Source organism: Pongo abelii, chromosome 1 (assembly GCF_028885655.2).
Source record: "Pongo abelii isolate AG06213 chromosome 1, NHGRI_mPonAbe1-v2.0_pri, whole genome shotgun sequence".
Taxonomy (NCBI): domain Eukaryota; kingdom Metazoa; phylum Chordata; class Mammalia; order Primates; family Hominidae; genus Pongo; species Pongo abelii.
Window position 1 is genome coordinate 218,829,286 of NC_071985.2, and position 27,013 is coordinate 218,856,298.

The window sequence follows — 27,013 nt, forward strand, 5'->3', positions numbered from 1 at the left end:
CCTCGCCCTGCTAGCAGAAGTATGCTCACACGAAACCCATCAATGGGTCCTAGTGGGCAGCTTCCTAAAACCATTCTTAATTCCAAGCAGTGGAGATTGCATCTCATCCAGTCCCAGCACAAGTTCTTTGCAGAACGGCTCACAGAGAGCTGACCTCCCACTGAAATTGCTAACAGCAGAAAGATAAGCAAATGCTTGAGTTGCTTAAAACAAGGAATGTCAAGGAGAGGACAAACTTTTTTTTAAGGATAAAAATTTAAAGGAAAAAGAGACCAGAAACAATGTGGGTCTACTTTCTTTTTTCTTTTTTTTTTTTTGAGACGGAGTCTCGCTCTTTCGCCCAGGCTGGAGTGCAGTGGCACGATCTCGGTTCACTGCAAGCTCCGCCTCCCAGGTTCACGCCACTCTCCTGCCTCAGCCTCCCGAGTAGCTGGGACTACAGGCGCCCACCACCACACCCGGCTAATTTTTGTATTTTTAGTAGAGACGGGGTTTCACCGTGTTAGCCAGGATGGTCTCGATCTCCTGACCTCGTGATCCGCCCACCTCGGCCTCCCAAAGTGCTGGGATTACAGGCTTGAGCCACCGTGCCCTGCCACAATGTGGGTCTACTTTCTTAAGAGCAACATGAAGTCTTTCCATACTGCTGAGGTCTACGGTCTAGGATAAATTCCCGGTTGGGACACCCACTGGCTGTGTGGCCTTGGGCAGTTACTCAACTGTTCTGAGAACCAGTTTCCCCATCTGTGGATGGGATTAGCAACTGCATTTCCCCACTGGGTTGCTGGGAGGACCCATGAAGACAAGGCATCCTGTTTCGTTCACGACACAACTGGTCTCCAGATGGGTACAGTGCTGGGAGCCGGTACACAAAGACAAAGACACAAAAGCGCCCCAGTCCCCTCAACTGCGGGTTTCATGTAAAGGGGAGGGGCAAGAAGTGATAAGAACCCAAGTGATCATCGTAATAAAATAATACAGAATTTTAAAAAGGTAGAGGATGTGAAGAGGCAGAATAAGGCCACGTGGCTTTCTGAGCTCGGGGTTAAGAGAAATGCCAAATGGAGCAAAAGGGTTAGAGTGCAGATGCTTCAGTTGCAGACCTGTAGAGTGCCTTGTCTACAAAGATACTAATTTCCCATCACCTTTTAAAAATGGCTTAGTTCCTTTAGCTGATCAGCAACACCCTCTTGCCTTAGAAACTCAGCACCCACACACCTCACTTCATTCTAGAACGTGCTTCTCTGTCCACCCTACCTAAAAACTAAGCAGCACCTGCTCCCATCATTCTAACCCCTCCCCGGCTTTATTTTTCTGCATAGCACTTACACCATCTCTGGACATATCCTGTGCCTATTTGCCTACTGGAAATTTCCTCCCACAGAATATAAGCTCCATGGAAACCAGGGCTGCAGTCATCTCCTTTGCTGCCATATCCCTGGCAGCTACAACAGTGCCTGGCCCGGAGCAGATGCTCAAGAAATGTGACCGAATGAATGGACAATGAAAGATCGAAGACGCGGATTCCTGTTCCCAGCTTAAGAACCTCCAGTGAGCACCTGGTTCACTTCTCTGAGGGGGCTCTGGAATGATCTGCCCTTCAGAAGGAGTTATTCCCTTGGTGCCAACAGGGAAACCGAGTTGTGAAGCATCTCAGAGTAAAATGCGATCAAGGCAGAAGCAGGTGCGGATTGCACAAACATCCAACGTCTGCACCTCCTGCTCCAGTCCCTGGGTCACGCACCCTGGAGGCCAGAGCTGTCACCATCACAGGGCCATCACCTGCCGATCTCAGGACATTCTCCCTGAGCAATTCAAGGTGTTCGGGCCTCCATCCCACCAAGCCAGCATCCCCTCTATCTTTTCCCTTCCCCACATCTCTGAAAGTGCCAATTGACAGACTCTCTCATCCAACAGAGCACCTCTTTCAGCTCCTTAAACTGAGCACCACATTTGACTTGGAATCAAGTGCTGAGATTCGAGGAAGAGCCACCTCACAGCCTGGCTGAAATGTTTATTTCAGCAACAAGTTCAGCTTGCAGCTTTGAGCCAGAGTTCCCATCGCCCTCCTAGTGGAAAGCCCCTTGTAACAGCCAATGGTTTCAGAACCATTTCCACGTCAGGCTGTCCTCAATGCCTGGCCATCATGGAAGTTCTCAGAAACTCGATTTGGTCTTTAAGAACCAGAGACCAGAAAGGGTGAAGGGCAGTAGGGTAGAGAAAACTCAAAACTTTCTGGTTTAGCTGCTGGTCTGATCTTGTTTCATGCCAGTGACATCATCTGTAAACTGGGAAAAGAGATTTCCAATGTGCTGTCTTTTAAAACGGACATACCATGAGGGCTGCAGGAATAACAACCACCCCTAGACCTAGGAAACAGGCATTCCTGGGCTACGCCGTGTCATTAGGATATTATTATGAACACACAAATGGAGTCTATATAGACACAAAGTAAACAGCCCTATCTCCACCTAGCCATCTCCTGTACATGTTTACATGAAAACAAATTCCACTGACACAACACTCAGCCTCAGATCACTTTAGTATTTTACAGACAAGACAAAAGTCATCTTGACATAGTTCATGAGGGTGGAGATGGAGCAGAGAGCGCCACAATCTAATGGGAAACTGAGTCAGTGGGAGCACTGACAGGTCATCTAGCAAGCATGTAATGTCAGAAGGAGCTGAGGACTAACATGCATTAAGCATTTATGGTGAATGAGGCAAGGTGTTTTACAGACACCACCTTTGGAATGACAAATCTTTAGTTGGTACTATTATCATTTCCACTGTACAGATGGGTAAATTGAGTCTCAAAAAGAGGAAGCAACTTGGCCAAACTCTCCCATCTGCTTCCTCTTCGCATCGATGCTGTTTTACATCAACCCGTCTTGGACTCTGCCGTGTGTAACTGGGGAGAAGGTGGGAAAAGGAAAACTCTAACACAGGAGGGAGGACTACTCTGCCCTGACACCCAGAGGCGGCATTCCATCTCCTGGGGAGGCTAACATAGGCGAAAACAAGAATAGGGGGCCTTGTGGTTGACTTTTTTTCTTAACAGGAAAGAAATGATTATTAGGAAAATAAGCCCGTGTGCTCCCCAGCTAGTGAGCTTGCTGCCTGGGAGAGGTATTATGGTGCTAAGACTTTGGATTTCCACGGACAAAACTGGGAATTCCAACACCATGATTTAGGACTCCGGGAACTTGGGCAAGTCGCTTAACCTCCGGGCTTTTCTGTTCTCATCTGCATGGAGATAACACAGCCTCACTCCCAGGGTTGTGATAAGATTTTAAGGATGTGTGGCATGTGAATTACTAGAACACAATAGGTGTTCGATGAATAAGGAATAATTATGTTGTGCCTCCTCCTCCCGTTTTTCCCGGAAAAAGTATTCAGAACTTGGACCTGGTGATGGCAGCCCCTTCTCAGAAAAGCCCTTCGTCTTCTAAGGTTTCTTCTTACTCCAGTCAAGACGACGCAGGGGTTCCTGTCTCCCATCCCCATGCCCTAACCTGGGGGGAAGGGAGAGGGGGAAGGGAGACAGCACAGGCCTGAGTGGGATGGAACGGGCACACCCACTGGGAACACTTTAACAGTAAAACGCTGTTCTCCACTTGGGGCGGATTAGCCAACCATACGCAATTAGATCACTGCATTTGTGTCTCCACCTCTGCAATTTCTCTTTCTGCATTACTCGGAGTTCAAGTGTATGAGAAACGCAGCAATCTCTCCGCTCCTAGCAAATGCGAGGCATCAATTTCGCCTCGGAGGGGCGGGGGTGAAGGGGGCTCCCCTCGGCACTCCGCGGGGGCCGCCAGATGGCTCACAGGTGCGGTCCCAGGGGGCCGAACCAACTTCGCTCAGGGCTGGCCCTTTTCCCACGCTTCCTCCAGCAGACGCGGGGTCCAGCCCGGAGCTGGGTCTCCAGGCGCCGCGGGGTCGCCCGGCTCCGGCAAGCGCGGTCCTGGCCCTCCGGTGCAGCCCCCGAGCCCCGGTCCCCACGCCGAGGAACTCACTCTGCGTCCCGCGCGCCTCCCGCTGCACCCGCCCGGGGCTCGGGGCTCCGCGAGCTGCGAGAACTTTGCCACCAGCGGCTTCCCGATCCCGGCTCCGAGCGCCCTCGCGCGCCCGGCCCCGGCGGCTCCCGGGCCTGTGTCCGCGCCGCCCGCCCCGCCCCGCCCCGCGCGCACCTACCGGGCTGGCTGCAGTCGCCATCCGCTCGGACCCGGGGAACCCCGGCGCGGGGCCGATCGCCGGGCCCCGCCGCGTCCACGCACTGCTCGCAGGCTGCGGGTCCCGGGGGCCGCGCGGGCCCGGCCCCCGCCCCGCAGGAAGGCGCCGGCTCGCTCTGCGCCGCAAGCTGGCGGACGCGCTGCCACGAGCCCGAGTCGGCCGCCCGCATGCCGGGTGCCCGGGGGGCGCTACCCGCGGCTGCGCGAGGGGCTCCGACGGCGCGCGCCGGGCTCACAGCCCTGGAGGTAGCCGCCGCATCGGGGCGCAGCCGAGCCCGCCCCAGCCTCCGGCCCCGCCGGCCGCGCGCGCCGGACCAGGGCTCTCCGTCCGGCCGGACGCCGGGCGGTCCGCGGCTGCTGCACGCGAGGAATTCGGCCGCGGAGCCTCTCACGTGGGAACTGCTCCCAGTCCCGCGGCTCCTCCTCCCGCTCCTTCCGGGCTGGCGACTGCCGAGGCTCGCCCCGCCCCCGCCCCGCCCCCGGCCCCGGCCCCGCCCCGCCGCGGCGCCCGGACTGGCCCCAGTGCCCCGGGAGCGCCGCCGCGTCGCCCCGTTGTGCGCCCGGCCCCCGCCACTCGGTGCATCCCCGACGCGGTCATTCCCGGGGACACGGAGGGTCAGAAAGATGGCCGATGTCACAGGGGCGGCTGTGGCGGGACTCGAGCCCCGGTCTTTGAAAGCCCCTGGCCTCTGCCTGGCACCCCACTTTGCTGTGTCTCTCTCCTCTCCTGACACCCTGTGACAGCCTTGCCGAGAGCCGAGGTCCCCACAGCCGGCCGGGAGAGGTCAGAAAGAGTGGGCGGGCAGGGGAGCAGCCCCGGGACCTTTCCTTCGCTCATCTTTGCGTGTGACCGGCCAGCCTCTAAGTGAGGGGAATGCTGAGTGCACGCACCGTCTGGTGGGGGAGATCGCGAGGGGTCTGAGATCTGCTGGGAGGCCCTGTGACTTCACCTCACTTCCCCAGCCTCAGTTTCCCCATCTATGAGTTAGGCATTAGTAATTCCCCACTGTCCATTATCAGTGCCGCCCATGAACTCTCCAACTATGGCAGCCATTGGCAGGGGAGGCCAGAGCCTGGACCCTGGGAGTGGGTGGGGGGAACAGTGACAAGGCCAGGCAAACCCTGTAGGAAGTGGCACCTTGAAGGGTCTGCACAACAGAACCCACCCGCTGGAGTGGGTGTTCAGGCTGGCAGTGCTCCTGTGAGCTAAGTGTGCAGCTCTGAGCCCCCTTTGATCTGGGGATTACGATGCTCTTTAGAAAGACTAATTATCTCCTTACAGCCCTAGGAGGCAGGTCCAGTTTCCCCCTGTTGTAGACACGCGGGGTGAGGAGTCAGTCACACACTCATGGAGCCCCCAGCCTCCCCTTGTAGGCAGCATGCTAGCAACCTTACCCTGCCCAGGCCTGGCTCTGTAACCTGAGGCTCCCACTGGCCCAGGCCTGAGATGTGCGAATTTCTAGGTCACTGGCCTATGGCTCTCCAACAAGCTGTGAGAACCTAATTACTTTCCCTTAACTCTACAAAACCTTTTAGGAGCAGTTTCCTGCCCATGGGTCAGAAGCCCTGGCTCTCAGCGACCACAGTGGCCTGGCCACCAACTATCATGGCCTTCCCAGCTTCCCCCCACCCCCTCATCCTCACCTTCCCAATGATGGAAACTGGCCCAGCTGCGGAGGTTGCCTTAGAACCCCTGCCTTGTCTAGCTGGCACTTTTTTTTTTTTTTTTTTTTTTGTGACAGAGTCTCGCTCTGTCACCCAGGCTGGAGTGCGGTGGTGTCATCTCGGCTCAGTGCAACTTCCGCCTCCTGGGTTCAAGCGATTCTCCTGCCTCAGCCTCCTGAGTAGCTGGGATTACAGGTGCCTGCCACCATGCCTGGCTAATTTTTGTATTTTTAGTAGAGACAGGCTTTCATCATGTTGGTCAGGCTGGTCTTGAACTCCTGACCTTGTGATGCACCCGCCTCGGCCTCCCAAAGTGCACTTTTAACTGCCCAGAAGAGGGCAGAGTGGCATGCGAAGTGCTGGGTGCTCCCAGCTGTGGAAGAAAAGTACCCACACCACTTTTCCAGGAGGAAGGAAACTGACACCACACCAAGTGACCAGAGATGCTGGGAATCCCCTAATTCCTCTCCTTTACTGAGATAACAGACAGAGCAGAACAAAATAATGATTGCTCTGAGCGCCCGAGAGCAGAGAAGCTAGGAATGCCCTTGCCAGCCCCTGCATCCTGGAGAATCTGGTCCAGGACTGTCTGAGTTACCTTCAGGGACCTGCCTGGGAACATAAATGAGTGAGCTGGGTTGAGCAGGGGCTACTGTGGTTTATTTCATAAGGGCATTTACGTTGTATTATTTTGACTTAAACACTCTTGGCATATTAAACACTTAGGAAGACTTTTTACTTCCGCAAAGAAACATACTCTTTCACATATTTCTTGAAGTACATGAACTATACTTTTGACAGAGACATGTGCTTTCCTCGTAACCCCATGACAAGAAAAAAATAGCACCTGGCTGGGCATGGTGGCTCACGCCTGGAATCCCAGCACTTTGGGAGGCCGAGGAGGGTGGATGACTTGACGTCAAGAGTTCAAGACCAGCCCGGCCAATGTGGTGAAACCCCATCTCTACTAAAAATACAAAAATTAGCTGGGAGCAGTGGCGCACACCTGTAATCCCAGCTACTCGGGAGGCTGAGGCAGGAGAATCATTTGAACCTAGGAGGGGGAGGCTGCAGATAGCCGAGATTGTGCCACCACACTCCAGGCTAGGCAACAGAGTGAGACCCGGTCTCAAAAAACAAACAACAACAACAAAAAAACCCCAATAAACAAAACCCAGCACAAGTATGAGTATGTAGCTCCTGTCACTTGGATTTGGTATCAGAGAGGCATTAGGTTGGTGGGGACTGTGGCAAATGAGGCCACCGGCCCCTGTAGAGGAGGCTGTAGATTGTTGTCAGGCAGGAATGTAGTCTTAGTGTTATCAGATGTGCTACTTTTTTTTGTTTGTTTAGAGCTACTAGGAATATGGATTTTTATGTGAAATCTAAATTTGAAATATTAGCAACTTTTTAAAACTTAAGAAGAAGGAAAGGGAGGAAGAGGAGACGGAGGAAGAAGAAGAAAGTAAACATATCTAAAAGTCTTTATCTAGCCCATTGGCCACCAGGGACCATTTCACGGCTACTGTCACTGGTCCCCTCTGCAACCTCCTGAAGCGCACATACGTCCTAGTTACTTTTCAATCATCCAAGCTGCTTCGCAGGCCACAGCCCTGGGGACTTCCCTCTGCAACTTTTACTCAGTGCAGTTTGGCCGTGGCTGTGTGTGAATGTGTGTGTGTGTGTGTTGCATGCTCAGGCCCAGGACTGCAGATGGCAGTGGGGTCCACCTTCTCCAGTTTTCTGGAGGTTCCCAGGCTGCCCATGCCCCCCTTACTCAGCTGTAGCCCCTCACTCTCCCTGCTCTCAACTCTGCTAGCTGGCAAGTCTGTGGCCACAGTGGCGGTTAGGAGCCTATCAGAAACCCATCTGTCTTGGGTGGGGAGGTATATTAAAAACACCTTGAGGTACATTTATGAGGATGCCCTGAGCCCAGGCGATGTTTCTGCTCAGTTCTTCACCAGGAGACCCTGGAGTCAAGGACTAACCTACCCATTTTCTGCCCCGAGTGGCTTCGGCAGGTCCTACACAAATGATAACTGCGGGGGGTTTAGAGGAGACCTCTATGCAGAGCCAGCTTCTGGGCATGTGACCTGTGTGGTCACACTGGGCCCCGCGCTCAGAAGGGCCCAGAGCTTGGGTGAATGCTCTGCTGTTGTTGCCTTGAAATTCTTAATTATTTTTGAACATTGGGACCTACCAATTATGTAGCCAGTTCTACTCCCAGGAGACCTTCCCAGGCCCCCTGGGAGATGCTGGGAATTGAGGCTGGATACAACTTGGCTCACTCTGTCCTGCTCCAGGGCACACTGTGTCCAGCCTCCATGGGGCAGCAGGAAGGGGGGATTTGGGGGTCCGGAAGGACAGCAGGAGGTGTCCTCATCCAGTCCTCCCCACAACTCATTTTAAAGAGCAGAGGCATAGTGTGACTTCAGAGGGGAAAGGGGCAGTCCAGACAGGGGGTGGGGAGGCTGCTCTGGTTCTGGGCTCTGAGGCCAGACAGGGTCCCCATGACCCTGACCTCAGGCTGGACAGGGCGCCACCCCCCCCGAAAAAAAAAACCAGAAAAGAGGCTGCAGACATAGGCATCAGTGCAGGTCCCATTCACAGCATCCCCTTGTTCCCAGGGGAACATCCTTTAGATCACTGGAGAAGACTACAGGATAAATTTGGCTTAAGGAACAAAACCCAGAAACATGGTATTAAGAGACCCCATTATGTTTGGTGTCTGCTTAAAGTTGAATATTTGAGCCCACTGAAATCTTTCCCTTTCCGCACCCTCCCCCCCAATTTGGCTATGATTTTAAAATAGTCATGCATCACTTAATGACAGGGACAGGGACAGAGGCAGAATGACATTCTGGGAAATGCATTGGTAGGCAATTTTGTCATTGTGCAAACATCATAAAGCGTACTTACCCAACCTACATGAGATAGCTACTACACACCTAGGCTATGTGGTATAGTCTATTGCTCCTGTGTACAGCATGTCACTGTACTGAATACTGTAGATAATTGTAACACGATGGTAAGTTTTTATATATCTAAACCTATCTCAACAGAAAAACTACAGTAAAAATACAGTATAATCTTATGGGACCATCATCAGATATGCGATGGATCCATCATTGACCCAAATGTTGTTATGTTTCTATTTGTGGAAGATGTTTTACTGAGATCTTCCAGCCAACATGTTACTATCTCCAAACACCTCTAGCTAAGACAAAGCAGTAACTCCTGATTCCTGGAAGATGCAGAGTTTTGTAACACCCCATAGTTTTGTAACTCCTGGTGAAACTTTCCAGGGGGTATGAAGACCTCAGCCACAATGTCAGGATCCCTTGCTGTGTGTGACCACGGTGGCTGACGCCTGTAATCGCAGCACTTCGGGAGGCCGAGGCGGGTGGATCGCCTGAGGTCAGGCGTTCAAGACCAGCCTGGCCAACATGGTGAAACCCTGTCTCTCCTAAAAATACAGAAATGAGCCAGGTGTGGTGGAACGCGCCTGTCATCCCAGCTACTCAGGAGGCTGAGGCAGGAGAATCATTTGAACCTGGGAGGCAGAGGTTGCAGTGAGCCGAGATCGTGCCACTGCACTCCAGCCTGGCCGACAGAGCAAGACTGTCTCAAAAACAAACAAACAAAAAAATGTCTCCTGTCTCTGCATCTGAGTGTTCTGGAGGTTTGAAGGGCTGGCTTAGTGGGTGTGAGGAGGGTTTTTCTAGCTCTGCCTACTACAGTTGACTTGCTCTTTTTTATCCTTTCTCATGGTAGTTGTGTGCGTATGTTTTGCGTGTGTGTCGCTGGTAGTGATGGGAAGTATATTACCTATTGCTGCATAACAAATCACCTCCAAACTCAGTGGTTTAAAACAATAGGGATTTATTATCTCACAGTTTCTATGGGTCAGGGATCCAGGTGTGGCTTAGCTGGGTCTTCCGGTTCAGGGTCTCTTAAAGGCTGCAATCAAGTTGTCAGGTGGAGCTGCTGCCAACTTGAGGCTCAACCTAGGGAGAATCTACTTCCAAACCAAACTCACTTACAAGACTAGTGGCAAGATGCAGTTCCTCCCAGGATATATATATATATTTTTTGAGATGCAGTCTTGCTCTGTCGCCCAGGCTGGACTGCAGTGGCGCAATCTTGGCTCACTGCAACCTCTGCTGCCCGAGTTCAAGCAATTCTCCTGTCTCAGCCTCCAGAGTAGCTGGCACTACAGGCACATGCTACCACGCCCGGCTAATTTTTGTATTTTTAGTAGAGATGGGGTTTCACCATATTGGTCTGGCTGGTCTCGAACTCCTGACCTCAGGTGATCCACCTGCCTCGGTCTCCCAAATTGCTGGGGTTACAGGGGTGAGCCACCACGCCGGCCCCATTCCTCCCAGGATGTTGAACTGAGAACCTCAGTTCCTCATTGGCTGTGAGATCTCACAGAATGGCAGCTTGCTTCCCACAGAGGCCTCCAAGAAAGAGAAGAGAAGGTGTGCAAGAAGAGATGGAAGCCACAGTCTCTTTGCAGCCTAATCTCAGACAGGACAGCCCATCCCCTTCTCCCTATTCTGTTCATTAGAAGTGCATCTAGATCTTGGCCAGGCGCAGTGGCTCATGCCTTTAATCCCAGCACTTTGGGAGGCCGAGGCAGGCGGATCACAAGGTCAAGAGATTGAGACCATCCTGGCCAACATGGTGAAACCCCATCTCTACTAAAAATACAAAAATTAGCCGGGCATGGTGGTGCATGCCGGTAATCCCAGCTATTCGGGAGGCTGAGGCAGCAGAATTGCTTGAACCCGGGAGGCGGAGGTTGCGGTGAGCCAAGATCGCTCCACTGCACTCCAGCCTGGGCGACAGAGCGAGACTCCATCTCAAAAAAGAAAAAAAGAAAGAAAGAAAGAAAAAAAGAAGTACATTTAGATCTCACCCACAATCTAGGAGAGAAGACAAACTGAGGTGGATACCAGGAGGCAGGATCACTGGGGTCATCTTGGAAGCTGCCCACCCAGTGGGTTGGGGACACAGTCTCTAGAAGCAGAGAGGCCAGGATGCAAATCACTAGCGTGTGATTGAGACAGATGATTTCATCCCTGGAATCCTCAGGTTCTCCATCCGTAAAGATGGAAATGATCGTGGTCACTACTTGTCAGGTTGTGGCAAGGGCCTTCAGGAGATGAGGCACACATAAAAAGCTCTGCACGGGGCCTGGCATAGGGTAAATCCTCAAAAACTGGGCTAGTGAAACATTTCCAGAGGAGGCCGGAGTGACCCACCCACGGCTTCTGAGTGGGACACACTCCCTGCTATCTCTATGGAGACTGCCATCTCAGTCCCCTCCTGGGGGCTCCAAAGTGACTTGGAAGCCCTTTGGCAGCCCCTGGGCCGCCTTCATTGCCGAGGCCACCAGCAGGGATGGTGCTGATCTCCTCTTCTTCCCTCGGCCATCCCAGCAGGACTCTGGGACCCCAGGTGCATCAGGAAGGATTAGAGCCAGATTTCCCCCCAAACCTGTTTAGACCTTTGCCCTTGGGAGGGTGAGGATTTTACTCGGGGTCCACCCTGCCATCTGTCCTGGCGAGGCTGGAGACTTTTGTGGGCCTGTCATGGGCTCACCGATACCCTTTGATGGTTTTCCCAGGTCCCCAAATGACCTGGCAGAGATCCTGATCTCCTCCAGGGCCTTGCAAAGGGCTTCTCCTAGAGGGAGAGCTTAGCCCAGTCCTCGGGCAGAACAGGCCATTAAAGCAATTTCACAGAGTTCAAGGTGTCAGGTGGAGCTGCCTTCATGCCCTGCTTGTTGGACTGACACGAGCCCCAAATTAATTTTTTTTTTTTTGAGACAAGGTCTTGCTCGTCACCCAGCCTAGAATGCAGTGGCGTGATGATGGCTCAATGCAGCCTCAAAATCCTGGGCTCAGGCAATCCTTCTGCCTCAGTCTCCCGAGTACCTAGGACCACAGGTGTGCCACCACCATGCCCAGCTAATTTTTAAATTTTTTTGTAGATATCGGGTCTCACTCTATTGCCCAAGCTGCCTCAAACTCCTGGCATCAAGTGTTCCTCCTACCTTAGCCTCCAAAGCACTAGAATTACAGGTAGGAGCCGTCACAATGGGCCCCAAGTTAGATTCTTAATTGTAACAAAATAATAAAGTCTTTCCTTATCCAGGGGCCACATCTCACCTTTTCTAAGTCCCTTTTTGAAGAGTTCATTTCAAATAGGAAAGTTTCTGCAGAAAGTTAAAATGTTGCAGCTTATTCAGAATTAAAAGAATAGACTGGGTGGGCGCGGTGGCTCACGCCTGTAATCCCAGCAGTTCGGGAGGCCAAGGCAGGTGGATCACCTGAGGTCAAGATCAGCCTGGCCAACATGGTGAAACCCCATCTCTACTAAAAATACAAAAACGAGTTGGGCATGGTGGCACACACCTGTAATCCCAGCTGCTCGGGAGGCTGAGGCAGGAGAATCGCTTGAACCCGGGAGGTGGAGGCTGCAGTGTGCCGAGATCATGCCACTGCTGGGTGACAAAGCGAGACTCTGTCAAAAAAAAAAAAAGGAACAACAGTGAAAATACTACAAATAATAATAATGGCAAACATTTACATAGCACTTACTATGTGCCAGGCAGTGTTCTAAGAATTTAAATATTAATTTAATCCTCCCCACAACCCACAGAGGTAAGTGTACTATTATTACCATCCCCACTTTAGAGATGAGGAAACAGACACAGAGAGGTCAAGTCACTTACCCAAAGTCACACAGCCAGTAAGTGATGGAAGCAGGACTAAAGCCCACGTAGTCTGGCTGCAAGGTCCATACGCATAGCCATGATACTGCCTTGGCAATAGGTGTCGTTTACTGAGCACTGACATCAGTCCAGGGACTGTGCTTTCCAGCTCATTCAACCCGCCATGCCACCCTATCCTCAGGTTCCAGATGAGGAAACGAAGGTTTAGGGAGACAAAAAGGACTCATCCAAGGTGATGTGGCTGGAAAAGGCAGCGTTGGGAGTCTGTCAGAATTGAGGGGTGTCCTCTGTGGAACTGCCTCCCACATCAGGGGTTATACAGAATGCGTGCCTGTGGGCAGGGGGGAACAGTCACCTCCTCATTCTTCATAAAGAGGGGGGACTCAGAGAGAACCCTCAGCAGTGCTGCTGGGCAGGATGTGTCCTCTGCTGCCCCCGGTGGCTACTCGCGGAACTTCTTCCCCAACTGGGACCCTTGGCTCTGGGAATCGTGACACTGTTCACCACCGCAATTTTCAGACCCTGTGTCTCCATTTCCTGTGTGTGATTTGAGAGACACAGAGGGCCAGGGGCCAGCAAGGGGCCCAAGAAAAGAATAACAGTTACTGTTTACTGAGCACTGCCACCTCTATGCCAGGCACTCTGCTAGAGACTCTTTACTTAAAAGTTATCATTTAATTAATCAATGCACAGATATATAATCATTACTGTTAAGAGCTATTAATAGTAGACAGAGCAGTGTACACATTTTAGCTCATTTTCTTTTCTTTTTTTCTTTCTTTTGAGACGGAGTTTCGCTCTTGTTGCCCAGGCTGGAGTGCAATGGTGCGATCTCGGCTCACCGCAACCTCCACCTCCCAGGTTCAAGCAATTCTCCTGCCTCAGCCTCCCGAGTAGCTGGGATTACAGGCGTGTGCCACCATGCCCGGCTAATTTTGTATTTTTAGTAGAGACGGGGTTTCTCCATGTTGAGGCTGGTCTCGAACTCTTGACCTCAAGTGATCCGCCCGCCTCGGCCTCCCAAAGTGCTGGGATTACAGGTTTGAGCCACTGCGCCCGGCCAATATTAGCTCATTTTCATCCCCAGAAGTACTATGTAAGTAATTACTATGTAAGTAATTACTGTGTAAGTGCTATTGCTATTACTATCCTCATTTTATCAATGAGGGATCCAAGGTTCACAGAGGTTAAGCAGGTTGCCCCACGTCACACAGCTAGTATAAGGTGGAGCTAGGATTCAAACTTAGAAAGTTCTCGCTCCAGAACCTATTCTCTTAACCATTATGCCATTATCAATGGGACTGTGATGGAGCCCCTGCCACCCATTCTCAAAGGCAACAAAATGATCCCAAAGAGCAGGCTAGGGAACTGCTTCCAGATTCTTGCTGGGTCAGCGGTGAGGTCCAAGGATGCTGGCCAGGAATGTCCCTTTAAGGCTTAAAGTGCCCATCTCTCCTAGAGAAACTCATCTCCCCCAGTGGCTATAAGGAAGTTGGAACAATAGAGTAAGAACCCCTGTGTAGTCATGCCTGGGCCTTTCCTGTGAAGATCTCTGTGCTACCTGCAAATAGTAATTAGGCATCCCAACACCGATGGGGGTTTAGTTGTTCAAAGACAAAGCTGGCTTTTCTCCTGTTGGTGGGTGAGAAATGCAAAGCCCAGAGAGGCAGACACTTGCCCAGGGGGGTACAGCAAATCAAGGGCCGGGGGGACTAATCAGGTAAGCCCTAGGGCAGAGGTTCTCAAAGTGTGGCCCCTGATCAGCTGCAGCAGCATCTCTCCTGAGCACGGAGGAGAAATGCAAATTCTTGGCCCCACCCCAGACCTCCTGAATTAGAAACCCAGGAGGCGAGGCCTAACAGTCTGTTTCCACAGCCCTCCAGGTGACCCTGTTGCTGTGACAGCTGAGGGCCACTACCCTGCCCAGAAAGGCTGCTAGGTCTTCATGCCGTCTGAGTGGGGAGGAAGGAAGCAGTGGAGCGTGGCAAGGTTGCGTTTTCAGCGGCTATGGTGTGGGAATTACATAACATCCCCTCCTCCATCCTGACGGTCTTCTGCACCCAGAGTCCAAATGCAGAGGCCCTCCCTTGTCAGGAGGCCACCTGCCCGGGCTCCAGGAGGCCTGTCTGCACACGCCTGCCGCTGCTTTCGCCATAATTATGGGCTCTGCCCGCCTGTCGACCCGCCCACCAGAACTCAGGCACGTCAGCCAGAGTGACTCCTAGCTTCTCCAACTCAAGGCAGAGCACACAGGGCCCCCACCACCCCTGCACAGGCAGGTTAGGGGCTTTGGTGGCTACAAGGATGCCCAGCAAGGTTAGGAATGGGCCTTACCTTGCCCTCAGTGGCCCCAGCATGGACCAAGCCCAGACAGTAAGGCAGAGAGTTTTATACTCTGGACATCAGAAAGTCACCTTAGGCCCTGGTCTCTGGGTTCTCAGGGCAGAAATCTGTAATGGCCCCTAGTCCCAATGGGACTAATTAGAATTTGTTCTAAATTCTTCTTTTCCCAGGATTGTTATTTAAATATCTTTGGAACTGGTTTTGGGAGGCAGATTTGTTGAACAGATACGTAGGAAGGACTGGCATCTTCCCCCTGAAGTTTCTCATTAAAACAAACAAGCAAAAATGTGTTTGGATAAATGTGAAAGGCGCTGCCTTCTTTTTGTTTTTAAAGACTTGACCTTTGGGAGTGGAATGTTTCTCCCAGATCAGGGGCCCAGTGGAGGGGTACTCAGGGAGTCCTGGGGTAAAGTACAACCCCAAGAGCCGCTGGGTGGGCCTAATCCCAACTCCCCCTGAAACACAAGGCATGGGCAGGGGTTTAAACTTGCTCTATGCCCACAGTGCCAGGCACACCGCAAGCACACACTCCTAAAGATTCTCAAGTCTAGCTCAGGGCCTCCCAGTTGCCCGTGCCAACCTTAACAAGCTCCTTCCATCACTCCAGCCCCTCTGCATCTTGCCACGTGTCTCAGGTCTTAGGAAAGAACAATAGCTACCATTTACTGTGGGCCAGTCAGTATGCCTGGCATTGGCTCGTTTCATCCCCCACCTGCCCTGTGAGAGAAGGGCATTGTTCTTATACCCATTTTAAAATGGAGTAAACCGAGGGTAAAAGAGAGAAGTAGGACCTGCATTCTGGTGGCCCTTGGAGCCGCATCTGGCCTGTGAATGTGGTTTCTTTTTTTAGTACCCCAGTAAAAAAATTTTTTTAAACCGGATGCCAACATTTTAACATTAGGATAACTTACACCAAAAGTTCAGATTTTTGAAATCAAAAAGCCACCTGGCCTTTTTGAAAAAGTTAGGCTGGGCATGGTTGTTCACATCTATAATCCCAGCACTTTGGGAGGCCAAGGCAGGAGGATTGCTTGAGCCCAGGAGTTGGAGACCAGCCTGGGCAACACGGTGAAACCCTGTCTCTACAAAAAATATGAAAATTAGCTGGGCATGGTGGTGTGCACCTGTAATTTCAGCTACTCGGGAGGCTGAGGTGGGAAGGAGGTATTATCAAACCCCCATTCCATCCCACATGGTGACAGCGTATCCTCTCATCCCCCACTGTGGTAGGTCCCCTCCACTCCCTACCGTCTTACTTCTGGCTACCTCACCCAGGTATGTGACCTGCCTGGCTGCTCCAGGCACAATTAGTGAAAGGCAATGTCCTGGGTCTGTCCATCTTTCTGTCTGTTACATTTCACCAGTCCCCACTCCTGGGAGACCCCAATGTGGCAGATTAGAAGGAGCACTGGACCGGGAGCCAGGAGATGTGGATGCTTGTTCTGTTGGCTGGGTGGCCCTGGGAAGGCCCTTTTCCTTTCCTTTTTTTTTTTGAGCTGGAATCTCGCTCTGTTACCCAGGCTGGAGTGCAGTCGTGTGATCACTGAAACCTCTGCCTCCCAGGTTCAAGTGATTCTCCTGCCCCAGCCTCCCAAGTAGCTGGGATTACAGGTGCCCATCACCACACCCAGCTATTTTTTGTATTTTTAGTAGAGATGGGGTGCCATCATATTGGACAGGCTGGTCTCAAACTCCTGACCTGAGGTGATCTACCTGCCTCCGCCTCCCAAAGTGCTGGATTACAGGCGTGAGCCACCGTGCCTGGCGGAGGCTTTTCCCTTTCGTGGCTTCAGTTTTCCCGTGTATAAATTAGGGTCTTGGATAGAACAATCTTCCAGACCCCCTCTACTCGTATCATCTCCAGCAAGGCTCCTCCCAGCTGCAGAGCCCACTGGGAAACTGTCCTAGGAATTCCAGACCAGTCAGGTACAGGCTTGCCCACTGAGCCATCCTGTGGCCCTGGGCACCTCCTAGCTAGGGAACTGTTCCACAGCTGCACCATCAGTGCCAGCAGGGGCCAAGGCTGTGGGCTTTCCCAGTGACAGGGTGTGGGTTCCATACCTGAAGCAGCTTCCGGCACCTAATGACCTCATTGCACAGAGGAGGAGTCCATCAGGGACCACCCAAACTTCCCACTCAGAAATGCAGGATGCCTGAGCTGGGAGGTGGAGCCAGCGTTTCCCTGCCCAGGTCAGTCTAAGGACAAGGATGCCCCCTGGGCACTGGGCAAGCTAGCTGGGGCTCTGGACTGCCAACAGGAAGTGCTCGTTCAAGTCCCAGGGACATAGAGAGCATGAATTCAGTCTCACTTCTCTTTCATCATCCTACAAACATTCAACAGAGGGAGAAACTGAAACCTGGAGAGGGAACGTGATTGCTTAGGCCCACAGCAAATCAGTACAGAGCTGGGCAAGGGTTCAGGCTTCCTGACCTCTGTCCTGGGGTGCTTCCTATATTCTCCCTCCCTCGGAATTTAGAACCTTTCACTTCTTGGCATTGGACCTCAGAAGGGACTTGAAGTGGCCAACATGGGCAGGGCCCATCTGTCTGGTTCAGAGGCCTGGCATGGAGCTTGTTCACGGTGCCTAAGATTCAAACCGCTGCACTGTGCGGGCTCAGGAGTGGTGTGAGCTGCCCGTGCCTCCGGGATGGAAGCTTGGTCTGTAGGAAAGGTTGCAAAACTTGCAGCCAGCAGCCCACATTTGGCTCACAGACATATTTTGTTTTTCCCACAGTGTTTTTTTAAACAATTCACATTAGTTGCCAACATTTAAGAATCAGAAAATTTCACTTAAAAGATAGGAGTTCTGACTTTTCTTGAAAGCCTTGGGATCCGCCAAAAGGTGGACCACAATTTCTGCCTGGCCATGACTGGCAGGAGCTAGGTAAGCCCCCTCTTGCTCAGCATGCCGGCTATCTTCACTGTTTCTGGGATCTCTTGTATGTAGGTTTGGGGATTTTGAGCCCTCCTCTGCAGCGTCTCTGTGCTGGAGCCATAGTTCCTCCCTTCCCGGGTATCCTGGGCAGAACTCCAGATAGTAGTGCTTTGCAACCAGAGGGCAATTTTGCCCCCCACACCTAGGAAACATTTGGCATATCTGGAGACATTTTGTTGGTCACACTGGGGAGGTGGGGACTGCTCCTGGCATCTGGTGGGTGCACAGAATGACCTCCTACAGCAAAGAATTATCTGGTGCCAAGTGTCAGCAGTGTTGAGGGTGAGAAACCCTGGGCTGAATCAAGAGACACCAAGGGCCCCAGGCCGGGAACTGGATCCTGAGAGGGAGGGGTTGGTAGGGCACCCACTTCGGGGAAGGCCCAGCCCTGCACATCAAGTCCTTTTCTGTCATTGTGATGGACATGGAGTGCTCACTCGCACTCCTGGGAAAACAGATCTCATGACAGCCACTCATAGCTAAAGGTGAGGAATGAATGTTAGGAGGGAGAAGAGCAGCCAGTCAGGAGATCCACAGGCCACAGACATCCCAGAGCCTTCTGGAGAGCCAGGGGCTAATTGGTTGTAATTAGGGCAGGGCCAGGCATTCATTAATTAATTCATTCATTCTTTATTTATTTATTGAGACAAGGTCTTACTCTGTCGCCCAAGCAGGAAGTGCAATAGTGTCGTGGCTCACTGCAACCTCCGCCTCCCAGGCGCAAGCGATTCTCTTGTCTCAGCCTCCTGAGTAGCTGGGACTACAAGCACATGCAACCATGCCCGGCTAACTTTTGTACTTTTAGTAGAGATGGGGTTTCGCCATGTTGCCCAGGCTGATCTCGAACTCCTGAACTCCTGAGCTCAGGTGATCCGCCTGCCTCAGCTTCCCAAAGCGATGGTTAAACAGGCGTAAGCACCAAGCCTGGCCATCATGCATTTATGAAAGCACCAACTGCATACAAAGCACTGTGGTTGGAAGGATGGGAGAAAGTCATGCTGTCCACGACATAGCCCTGGCCCGCCAGGTGCTCTGGAGGTGGCCAGTTGAAGAGCAGGACACTCTGGGGTGCACTGCAGAGTCTCTGGGGCAAGAGTGTTATTTGGCCCTGGCTTTGAAAGATGCAATCTAGATCAGCAGAGATGGGCAGGTGGGCACTGTGGGCAGAGGAAACGGCCTAACTCTGGAGGCAGTAACAGACTCAGGCACACAGCCAAGATGAGATGTTATGAGTTAAGTGGGAGGAAATTGGTGGGAGGCAGAGGAGCCTGATGTCGGAGGCAGAGATTGCAGCACACTGTAAGGGGTCTCCAAGACAGGCTAAGTGGAGAGAGAGGGCAGAGGCCATGGGGAATCCTTGCCAAGATAGTAGAGTATAATTAACTGTGTGAGCCTGAAGAAGGCACTTAAATGCTCAGAGCCTCACTTTCCCCATCTGTTCAATGGGGATCAGTAAGAATAATAACTCTCACGTATAGTGCTTACCATGTGCCGCCAAACTCTATGGGATATATTTAATCATCACTGCAACTCTATGAAAGTATATCCTATTACTGTTTTATGTCCTTTTTGTGGAAGAGGAAACTTCAGGATATGGGTAGGAAAATCCCTTTTAATGTTCCCGAGGACACTGCTGTCAAGATGATGACGGTATCTGGACCAGGTGGTCTGGCTCCAGTCCACATGCTCTTTTTTTTTTTTTGAGACGGAGTCTCGCCCTGTTGCCCAGGCTGGAGTGCAGTGGTGTGATCTCAGCTCACTGCAACCTCTGCCTCCCAGGTTCAAGTGATTCTCCTGCCTCAGCCTTCCAAGTAGCTGGGATTACAGTCGCCTGCCACCACACCTGGCTAATTTTCGTATATTTAGTAGAGACAGGGTTTCACCATGTTGACCAGGGTGGTCTTGAACTCCTGACCTCAGGTGACCTACCCACCTCGGCCTCTCGAAGTGCTGGGATTACAGGCGTGAGCCACCATGCCCGGACCCACATGTTCTTTTTGAGCCAGGGTCTGGTCTCTGTCACCCAGACTGGAGAGGAGTGGCATGAATAGGGTTCACTGCAGCCTCAACCTCCCAGCCTCAAGCAATCCTCCCACCTCAGCATCTTGAGTAACTGGGACTACAGTCACATGCCTCCACACCCAGGTAATTTTGCTTTTTCTTTCTTTTTGTTTTTGAAACAGGGTTTCACTCTGTCGCTCAGACTGGAGTGCAGTGGCGTGATCTCAGCTCACCGCAACCTCTGCCTTCCAGGCTCAAGCGATTCTCCTGCCTCAGCCTCCCGAGGAGCTGGTATTACAGGCCCCTGCCACTACTGCCTGGTTAATGTTTGTATTTTTAGTAGAGATGAGGTTTCACCATGTTGGCCAGGCTCATCTTGAACTCCTGACCTCAAATGATCCACCTGTCTCAGCCTCCCAAAGAGCTGGGATTACAGGCGTGAGCCACTGTGCCCAGCCAATTTTTCTTATTTTTATTTTTTGTACAGATAGGGGTCTTGCTATGTTGCCCAGGCTGGTCTTGAACTCCTGGCCTCAAGCGATTCTCCTGCCTCAGCCTCTCAAAGTGCTGGCATTATAGGTGTGAGCCACCGTGCCGCTGACCCTACATGCTTTTGATGGCTCTGCTCTTCCTCCTCTCTAGAACCACCTCTTGGGTGGTCTTCAAGAATAAACAAAGGAAAGTAGGTGAAGTGCCCAGCATGATGCTGGCACAGGGTTAGTACTCAGAAGCTATGACCTATCTCATGGAGCCCCAGTCTGGGTTGGCATAGCAAAGTCCAACTCATGGCACTAATGAAACAGACTTCCAGGGATTTTCCCTCGGGGGCACATGGGCTCTGGGGAGAGAAGGGATGGAGGAGGGGTGCCCTTCCACTGGAGTGAGAGAGAGCTGAGCAGGGATCCACCTCCCACTTGCCTTTCCTGAGATCCCAATTGCCATCCCCCGTCATGCTCCTTCAATAGCTCCATGACTTTTCTTACTGTCCACCCCCCTGCCAGGAATATTTTCCTTTCCATCTTCATGAAACCCCTCTTTCTTTTCCTTATAACCCAGCTCAGAGGACACTTCTTTCCGGAAGCAGCTCAGGACGTGCCCGGGCAGAGTCATCATGCCCTTGTCTTTGTACCCTGAGCTTTTTGCAAACTCAATTGGCCCTCTTAGGCATCCAAGGGTCTTCGGGCATTATCTCATAAGGCGTCTCAAGCTCTACTGAACACAGTCATCTCCTGGAGATCTTGTTAAAATGCAGGTTCTGATGCCTGAGGTCTGGGGCGGGGTCTGAGATTCTGCACTTTTTTTTTTTTTTTTTGAGACAGGGTCTCACTCTGCTGCCCAGGCTGGAGTGCAGTGGTGCAATCGCAGCTCACTGCAACCTCCATCTCTTGGGTTCAAGCAATCTTCCCACTGCAGCCTACTGAGTAGCTGGGACTACAAGCATCACCACCATGCCCTGCTAATTGTTTTTGTATTTTTTTGGTAGAGATGGGGTTTCACCATGTTGCACAGGCTGGTCTCGAACTCCTGATTTCAAGTGATCCACCAGCCTCGGCCTCCCAAAGTGCTGGGATTACAGGTATGAGCCACTGCATCTAGCTTCTAATAAACTTCTAATAAACTTATGAATAAGTTTCTAATAGAGTTATGAATAAGTTTATTAGAAGTGCACCTGCACTTCTAATAAACTCCCAGGAGCTGCTGATGCTGCTGGTCTTGGTCCACTCTTGAGTAAGCGCCACCCTGCTCTGAGTAGAGAGGTCAGAGGACACGTCTTGGGGGGACATTCTTCCCCCAGGGACAAAACACTGCTCCAGCGCAAAAGCTTCTTTGTACTCATCTCAGCATTTGTAAATTTCAGCCCTAGGGAACAAGGCGGGGAGGGGGTGTGGACCCAGCAGAATTCATCAGAGGGCCTGACAAATTGAATAATTTGACCCACATCTTCTGGGTAGCCTGGGGGTGGTTTTTGTTTTCCCCACCTCCCCTCAATGATAAGTATCTAGGATGGCCAGCTTGATCTCTAGAAAAATATGGGACCATAGATAAGGTGGTGAAACAATGTTTTTTTTTTAAATCCTGAAACTAACTTGCTTATTTCAACAGATCATTTGTGCTTTTCTAAAAAATTCCCTTTATATGTTTTGTGATATTGAAAAAAAATCAACGTGCCCCTTTTACACATTTTATTTTTATGGGGCAGAAAGTAAAATAACAAACTTTACAGTGAACTCTGTACTTCTGCTCCACATGAGGCCGCGTCCCCAAGTCACAGCCACACCTCAGCTCGATTCCCAGGCTAACTTCCTCTCATGACCCAGCAAGCTCCTGTCCCACCCCCGCCAGCAAGTCAAGGAATGAGAATGAGTTTTAACATTCATTTAAGCAATTCTATGTGATTTTTAGGAAGGTCACCCTGTTCAGGCAAAAGAGGGTGAGAAAGAAAACACCTAGCATACTTTGAGGGCAACCACGTGGACTGTGAAATTGTCTGCTGTTCACATCCAAGTTCCTCTGGGGAGTTCACAGGCTGGATCCATGTGCTGTATTATTATTATTATTATTATTATTATTATTATTATTATATATTTTTTGAGATGGAGTCTCAATCTGTGGCCAGGTTGGAGTGTAGTAGCATGATCTTGGCTCACTGCAAGCCCCGCCTACCGGGTTCAAGTGATTTTCCTGCCTCAGCTTCCTGAGTAGCTGGGATTACAGGTGCGCGCCACCATACCCAGCTAATTTTTGTATTTTTAGTAGAGACAGGGTTTCACCATGTTGGCCAGGATGGTCTCGATCTCCTGACCTCGTGATCCGCCCTCCTTGGCCTCCCAAAGTGCTGTGATTACGGGCATGAGCCACCGTGTCTGGCCTGTGCTGTATCATTGTTATTATTATTATTATTGCTATTATTTTTGAGACGGAGTCTCGCAGTCTCGCCCAGGCTGGAATGCAGTGGTGCCATCTCGGCTCACTGCAAGCTCCGCCTCCCGAGTTCACGCCATTCTCCTGCCTCAGCCTCCTGAGCAGCTGGGATTACAGGCACGTGCCACCATGCCCAGCTAATTTTTGTATTTTTGGTAGAGACGGGGTGTCACCATGTTGGCCAGGATGGTCTCGATCTCCTGACCTTGTGATCTGCCCTCCTCGGCCTCCCAAAGTGCTGGGATTACAGGCGTGAGCCACTGCGCCCAGCCTGTGCTGTTTCATTTTTACTGAACTATTTGCATGAAGTATTTGGTCCGTCCTCATTACTGTTCGCTTAGGAGACCTTGGGAGGATGTGCCAGATGCAGGCCTGGGGGACCTTTTTCCAGTGCAGGCCTTTGTGACTGCGTCCCATTTGCAGGTGGCAACAAGACAAGCCAGCAGGAGTTTTTCTAGCCCAAGAGCATTTCCTGTCCAGGTGCAGTAGGTCACGCCTGTTATTCTAGCACTTTGGCAGCAGAAGCAGGCAGATAGATCACTTGAGGCCAGGAGTTTGAGACCAGCCTGGCCATTATGGTGAAACCCCATTTCTACTCAAAATACAAAACATTAGCCAAGTATGTGGCGTGTGCCTGTAATCCCAGCTACTCAGGAGGCTGAGACAGGAGAATTGCTTGAACCCAGGAGGCAGAGGTTGCAGTGAGCCAAGATCACGCCACTGCACTCCAGCCTGGGCGAAGGAGTGAGATTCTGTCTCAAAAAAACAAAAAACAAGGCTGGGCATGGTGGTTCACGCCGGTAATCCCAGCACTTTGGGAGGCCGAGGTGGGCGGATCACAAGGTCAGGAGATCGAGACCATCCTGGCTAACACCATGAAACCCCATCTCTACTAAAAATACAAAAAATTAGCCAGGTGTGGCGGCCAGCGCCTGTAGTTCCAGCTACTTGGGAGGCGGAGGCAGAAGAATGGTGTGAACCCGAGTGGCGGAGCTTGCAGTGAGTGGAGATCGCACCACTGCACCCCAGCCTGGGTGACACAGCGAGATTCCATCTCAAAAAAACAAAAACAAAAACAGAAACAAAAACACCAAAGTGCATTTCCTGCCCCACAGAGAACAGCATGCTTTGGGGCCAGTGGCACATGGAGGAAGATGCCGTTATTCCAGATGGGTGGGAAATGACTCAGTTTGTACCTGGTGGTGAGACCTAAGCACCGGCTTCTCTAGTCAGGAATCTGACATGTGGTGCACGGGCCTGTCTGTGCTGCTGCCTGGAGTGCGTGCAGACGTCTGCAGCGGCACATGCAGCGGGATGTCCCGCATCTTACAAGCTGACGTCCATGTGGCAGCTCGGGTGTCTCTTGTTTGGAACTGGGTAGCAAAGCTGTACTCAGAGCTAGAACTCAGCATTGCAACAAGCATTTATTAGGCATCTACCATGTGCCAGATTTTTATAGGCGTTGGTCTCCTCTAATTCACAATCCAAACCCTACAAAGTGAGGCAATTCTTTTTTTTTTTTTTTTTGAGACGGAGTCTCGCTCTTTCGCCCAGGCGGACTGCAGTGGCGCTATCTCGGCTCACTGCAAACTCCGCCTCCCAAGTGAGGCAATTCTTAAGCCCATTGCATGAATAAGGAAAATTGAGGCACGTGGGAAGGAAGGAATTTCCCTAATAGGCCACACAACTAGGAAGTGGCTGAGCTGAGCTTGGAACGTGAGTCTGCTAACTGGAGACTGAGCCTCTAAACCCACTAGCTAATCACAAAACTAACCAACCCGTTGACCAGTGAACCTCCCCTGGTCTACACATTAACTGGCTGCCTGCTGGTGCCAGGCACTGGAAGCAACGGGAGATTAAGAGAGAATGCTGCCCTCGCTGTCTGGCCTTCCGCAGGCTGCTTCTCATCCTGGAGCTTTGTCTCCTCTGTAAAATGGAACAATCATGCTGCTCCCTGATAGGGTTAAGTGAGCAAATACATGTAAAAGCACTTAGAACACCATCTGCCAGAGTTAGCATTCAATACATGTAAACTACTAAGGTTAGATTAATGGGATCGTGACTTTAAAAATTAAATTGTGGTCTCTATTATGTTTTAAAACTGATTTTAAAGCAAGGCCACTCTTTGCAAAGCCTGTACCCAGGGATGGTGGAGAGTGTGGTGAGTTTGTCTTTCATTACAGCAAATAGGTTCTCACATCATCCCTATCTTTAGCCACAAGGAAACAACAAAGCAGACCCCGGCCTCACATTCTCGGCCTCCTCTGCCCATCTGGCAAACGTACTAAGGAGGAGGGGTCCAGCCCTCTCCCTGGATCCTCTGAGTGCCCAATGGCAAAGCGTGCCCCCTCCGGCTAAAGGAAGAGTACCCCAGGGCAGAGGGAAGTGACACAGATGGCCCGCTCTGCTGCCAGGGCCCCAGTGTGCCCACCTGAAGGGCTGGGACAAAAGTGAAATTGGCACTTGTGGCTGAGGCTTGACTGGCCCCAGGGACACTGCTCAAAGCAGGCCACTTCACAACCTCTTTCTTGAAAAGTAGTTTGGGTCCTATGTTTGGGTTTACAAGCATGGCGACGCTATCAGCAATTTTTTTCTTACCTTCTCTATACTTGGCATCCTAAGTGGGTGATCAGAGAGATCACCACAGAAATAAGAGGCGGCCGGGTGTGGTGGCTCACGCCTGTAATCCCGGCACTGTGGGAGGTCGAGGCGGGTGGATCACTTGAGGTCAGGAGTTTGAGACCAGCCTGACCAACATGGTGAAACCCCATCTCTACTAAAAATACAAAAATTAGCTGGGCGTGGTGGCAGGCGCCTGTAATCCCAGCTACTTCAGGAGGCTGAGGCAGGAGAATTGCTTGAACCTGGGAGGTGGAGGTTGCAGTGACCCAAGATCATGACACTGCACTCCAGCTTGGGTGACAAGAGCAAAACTCCATCTTAAAAAAAAAAAAAAAAAGGAAAGGAAGGAGGAGCAAAAGATTATTTATACTATGTGTCTACAAGGACAAGTGCCTCAATTTTCTAAACCCTCCTCCCCGCAAAAAGCAGGACATTCACTGCTCAGAGGGCCTACCTGTCCACCTGTCCACACCTTTTATTCTAGGTGGGCAGCCCTGGCAGCTCCCACCCCTGTCACTGAGTTTGGTACCAGAACTTTTGCTGTATTCACACGGACTTAATGATGCCACTTTCCAAAATGTCTGTAAAGCTGGTAAAAGACCTGTATTTTTCTGGCTCCAGCTGAATATTAGCCTCCCCTTGGAAACACCATGGAAGATTAAAAAAAATTGCAGTTCTGGCCGGGCGCAGTGGCTCACGCCTGTAATCCCAGCACTTTGGGAGGCCGAGATGGGCGGATCACGAGGTCAGGAGATCAAGACCATCCTGGCTAACACGGTGAAACCCCGTCTCTACTAAAAAAATACGAAAAAATTAGCCGGGTGTGGTGGCGGGTGCCTGTAGTTCCAGCTACTTGGGAGGCTGAGGCAGGAGAATGGTGTGAACCCGGGAGGCGGAGCTTGCTGTGAGCCGAGATCGAGCCACTGCACTCCAGCCTGGGCGACAGAGCGAGACTCCGTCTTAAAAAAAAAATTGCAGTTCTCAGAACTTTGGATTTTCTAGCCTATAAATTTATGTCCGTCAAAGCATGTCTTAAATCCTCTTCTGCTCCCAGCACCCTTGCGTAAGCAGTGTTTTCAAGTGCATGCACGAACTGTGTTAGCACGGGATTCCCGGGGGTCTCCCACCTCGCTAGGTGCCTGTGTCTTTAACGTGCCCGGTGCATTGGCCATGTCTGTGTCTGCATACACGTCTGCATAAGTTGCCTTTACCAGTTTTATTAGTAGAAAGTGGCTGCCACTGCTGGAGGCCCTTGCAGCACTCAAGAGAGGTGGCTTCAGGACCACCTCCTGAGAGCTTCGTTATATTTCATGTATATTTCCCCAAATATATCAGCATCTGACTCTTGGCTTTTGAGAGAAAGACAGAGGCGGAACCCTTGCCTCCCCAAAGAGAGGCAGCTGTCAGGGCAGAGATGTAACATCCCTTCCTTGACCTTGGACGCCAGGCTGTCAGGGAGCTTCTCCACAATGGCTGTTTTGGAGATGTGACCTGGATGGACCCACCTGCTAGCAAATCCTGTCTGTTTTACCTCCAAAAAGTAT

At 51.5% G+C, this 27,013-nt stretch overlaps 1 protein-coding gene across 4 annotated transcripts in view; it reads right to left on the bottom strand.

Annotated features, from left to right (window-relative positions):
* KAZN (kazrin, periplakin interacting protein) overlaps positions 1 to 27,013 on the bottom strand; it is a 1,222,068-nt gene that overhangs the window by 189,549 nt on the left and 1,005,506 nt on the right. The window contains exon 1 of one of the 4 annotated variants that reach the window (XM_024251977.3): positions 4,198 to 4,660. The exons of the other annotated variants lie outside the window; for them this stretch is intronic. Within the exon in view, the coding sequence (XP_024107745.2) occupies positions 4,198 to 4,405 (208 nt within the window). The 5' untranslated portion in view covers positions 4,406 to 4,660. Of the gene's footprint in view, positions 1 to 4,197; positions 4,661 to 27,013 lie in introns of those variants that run through there. 4 annotated transcript variants of the gene reach the window in all.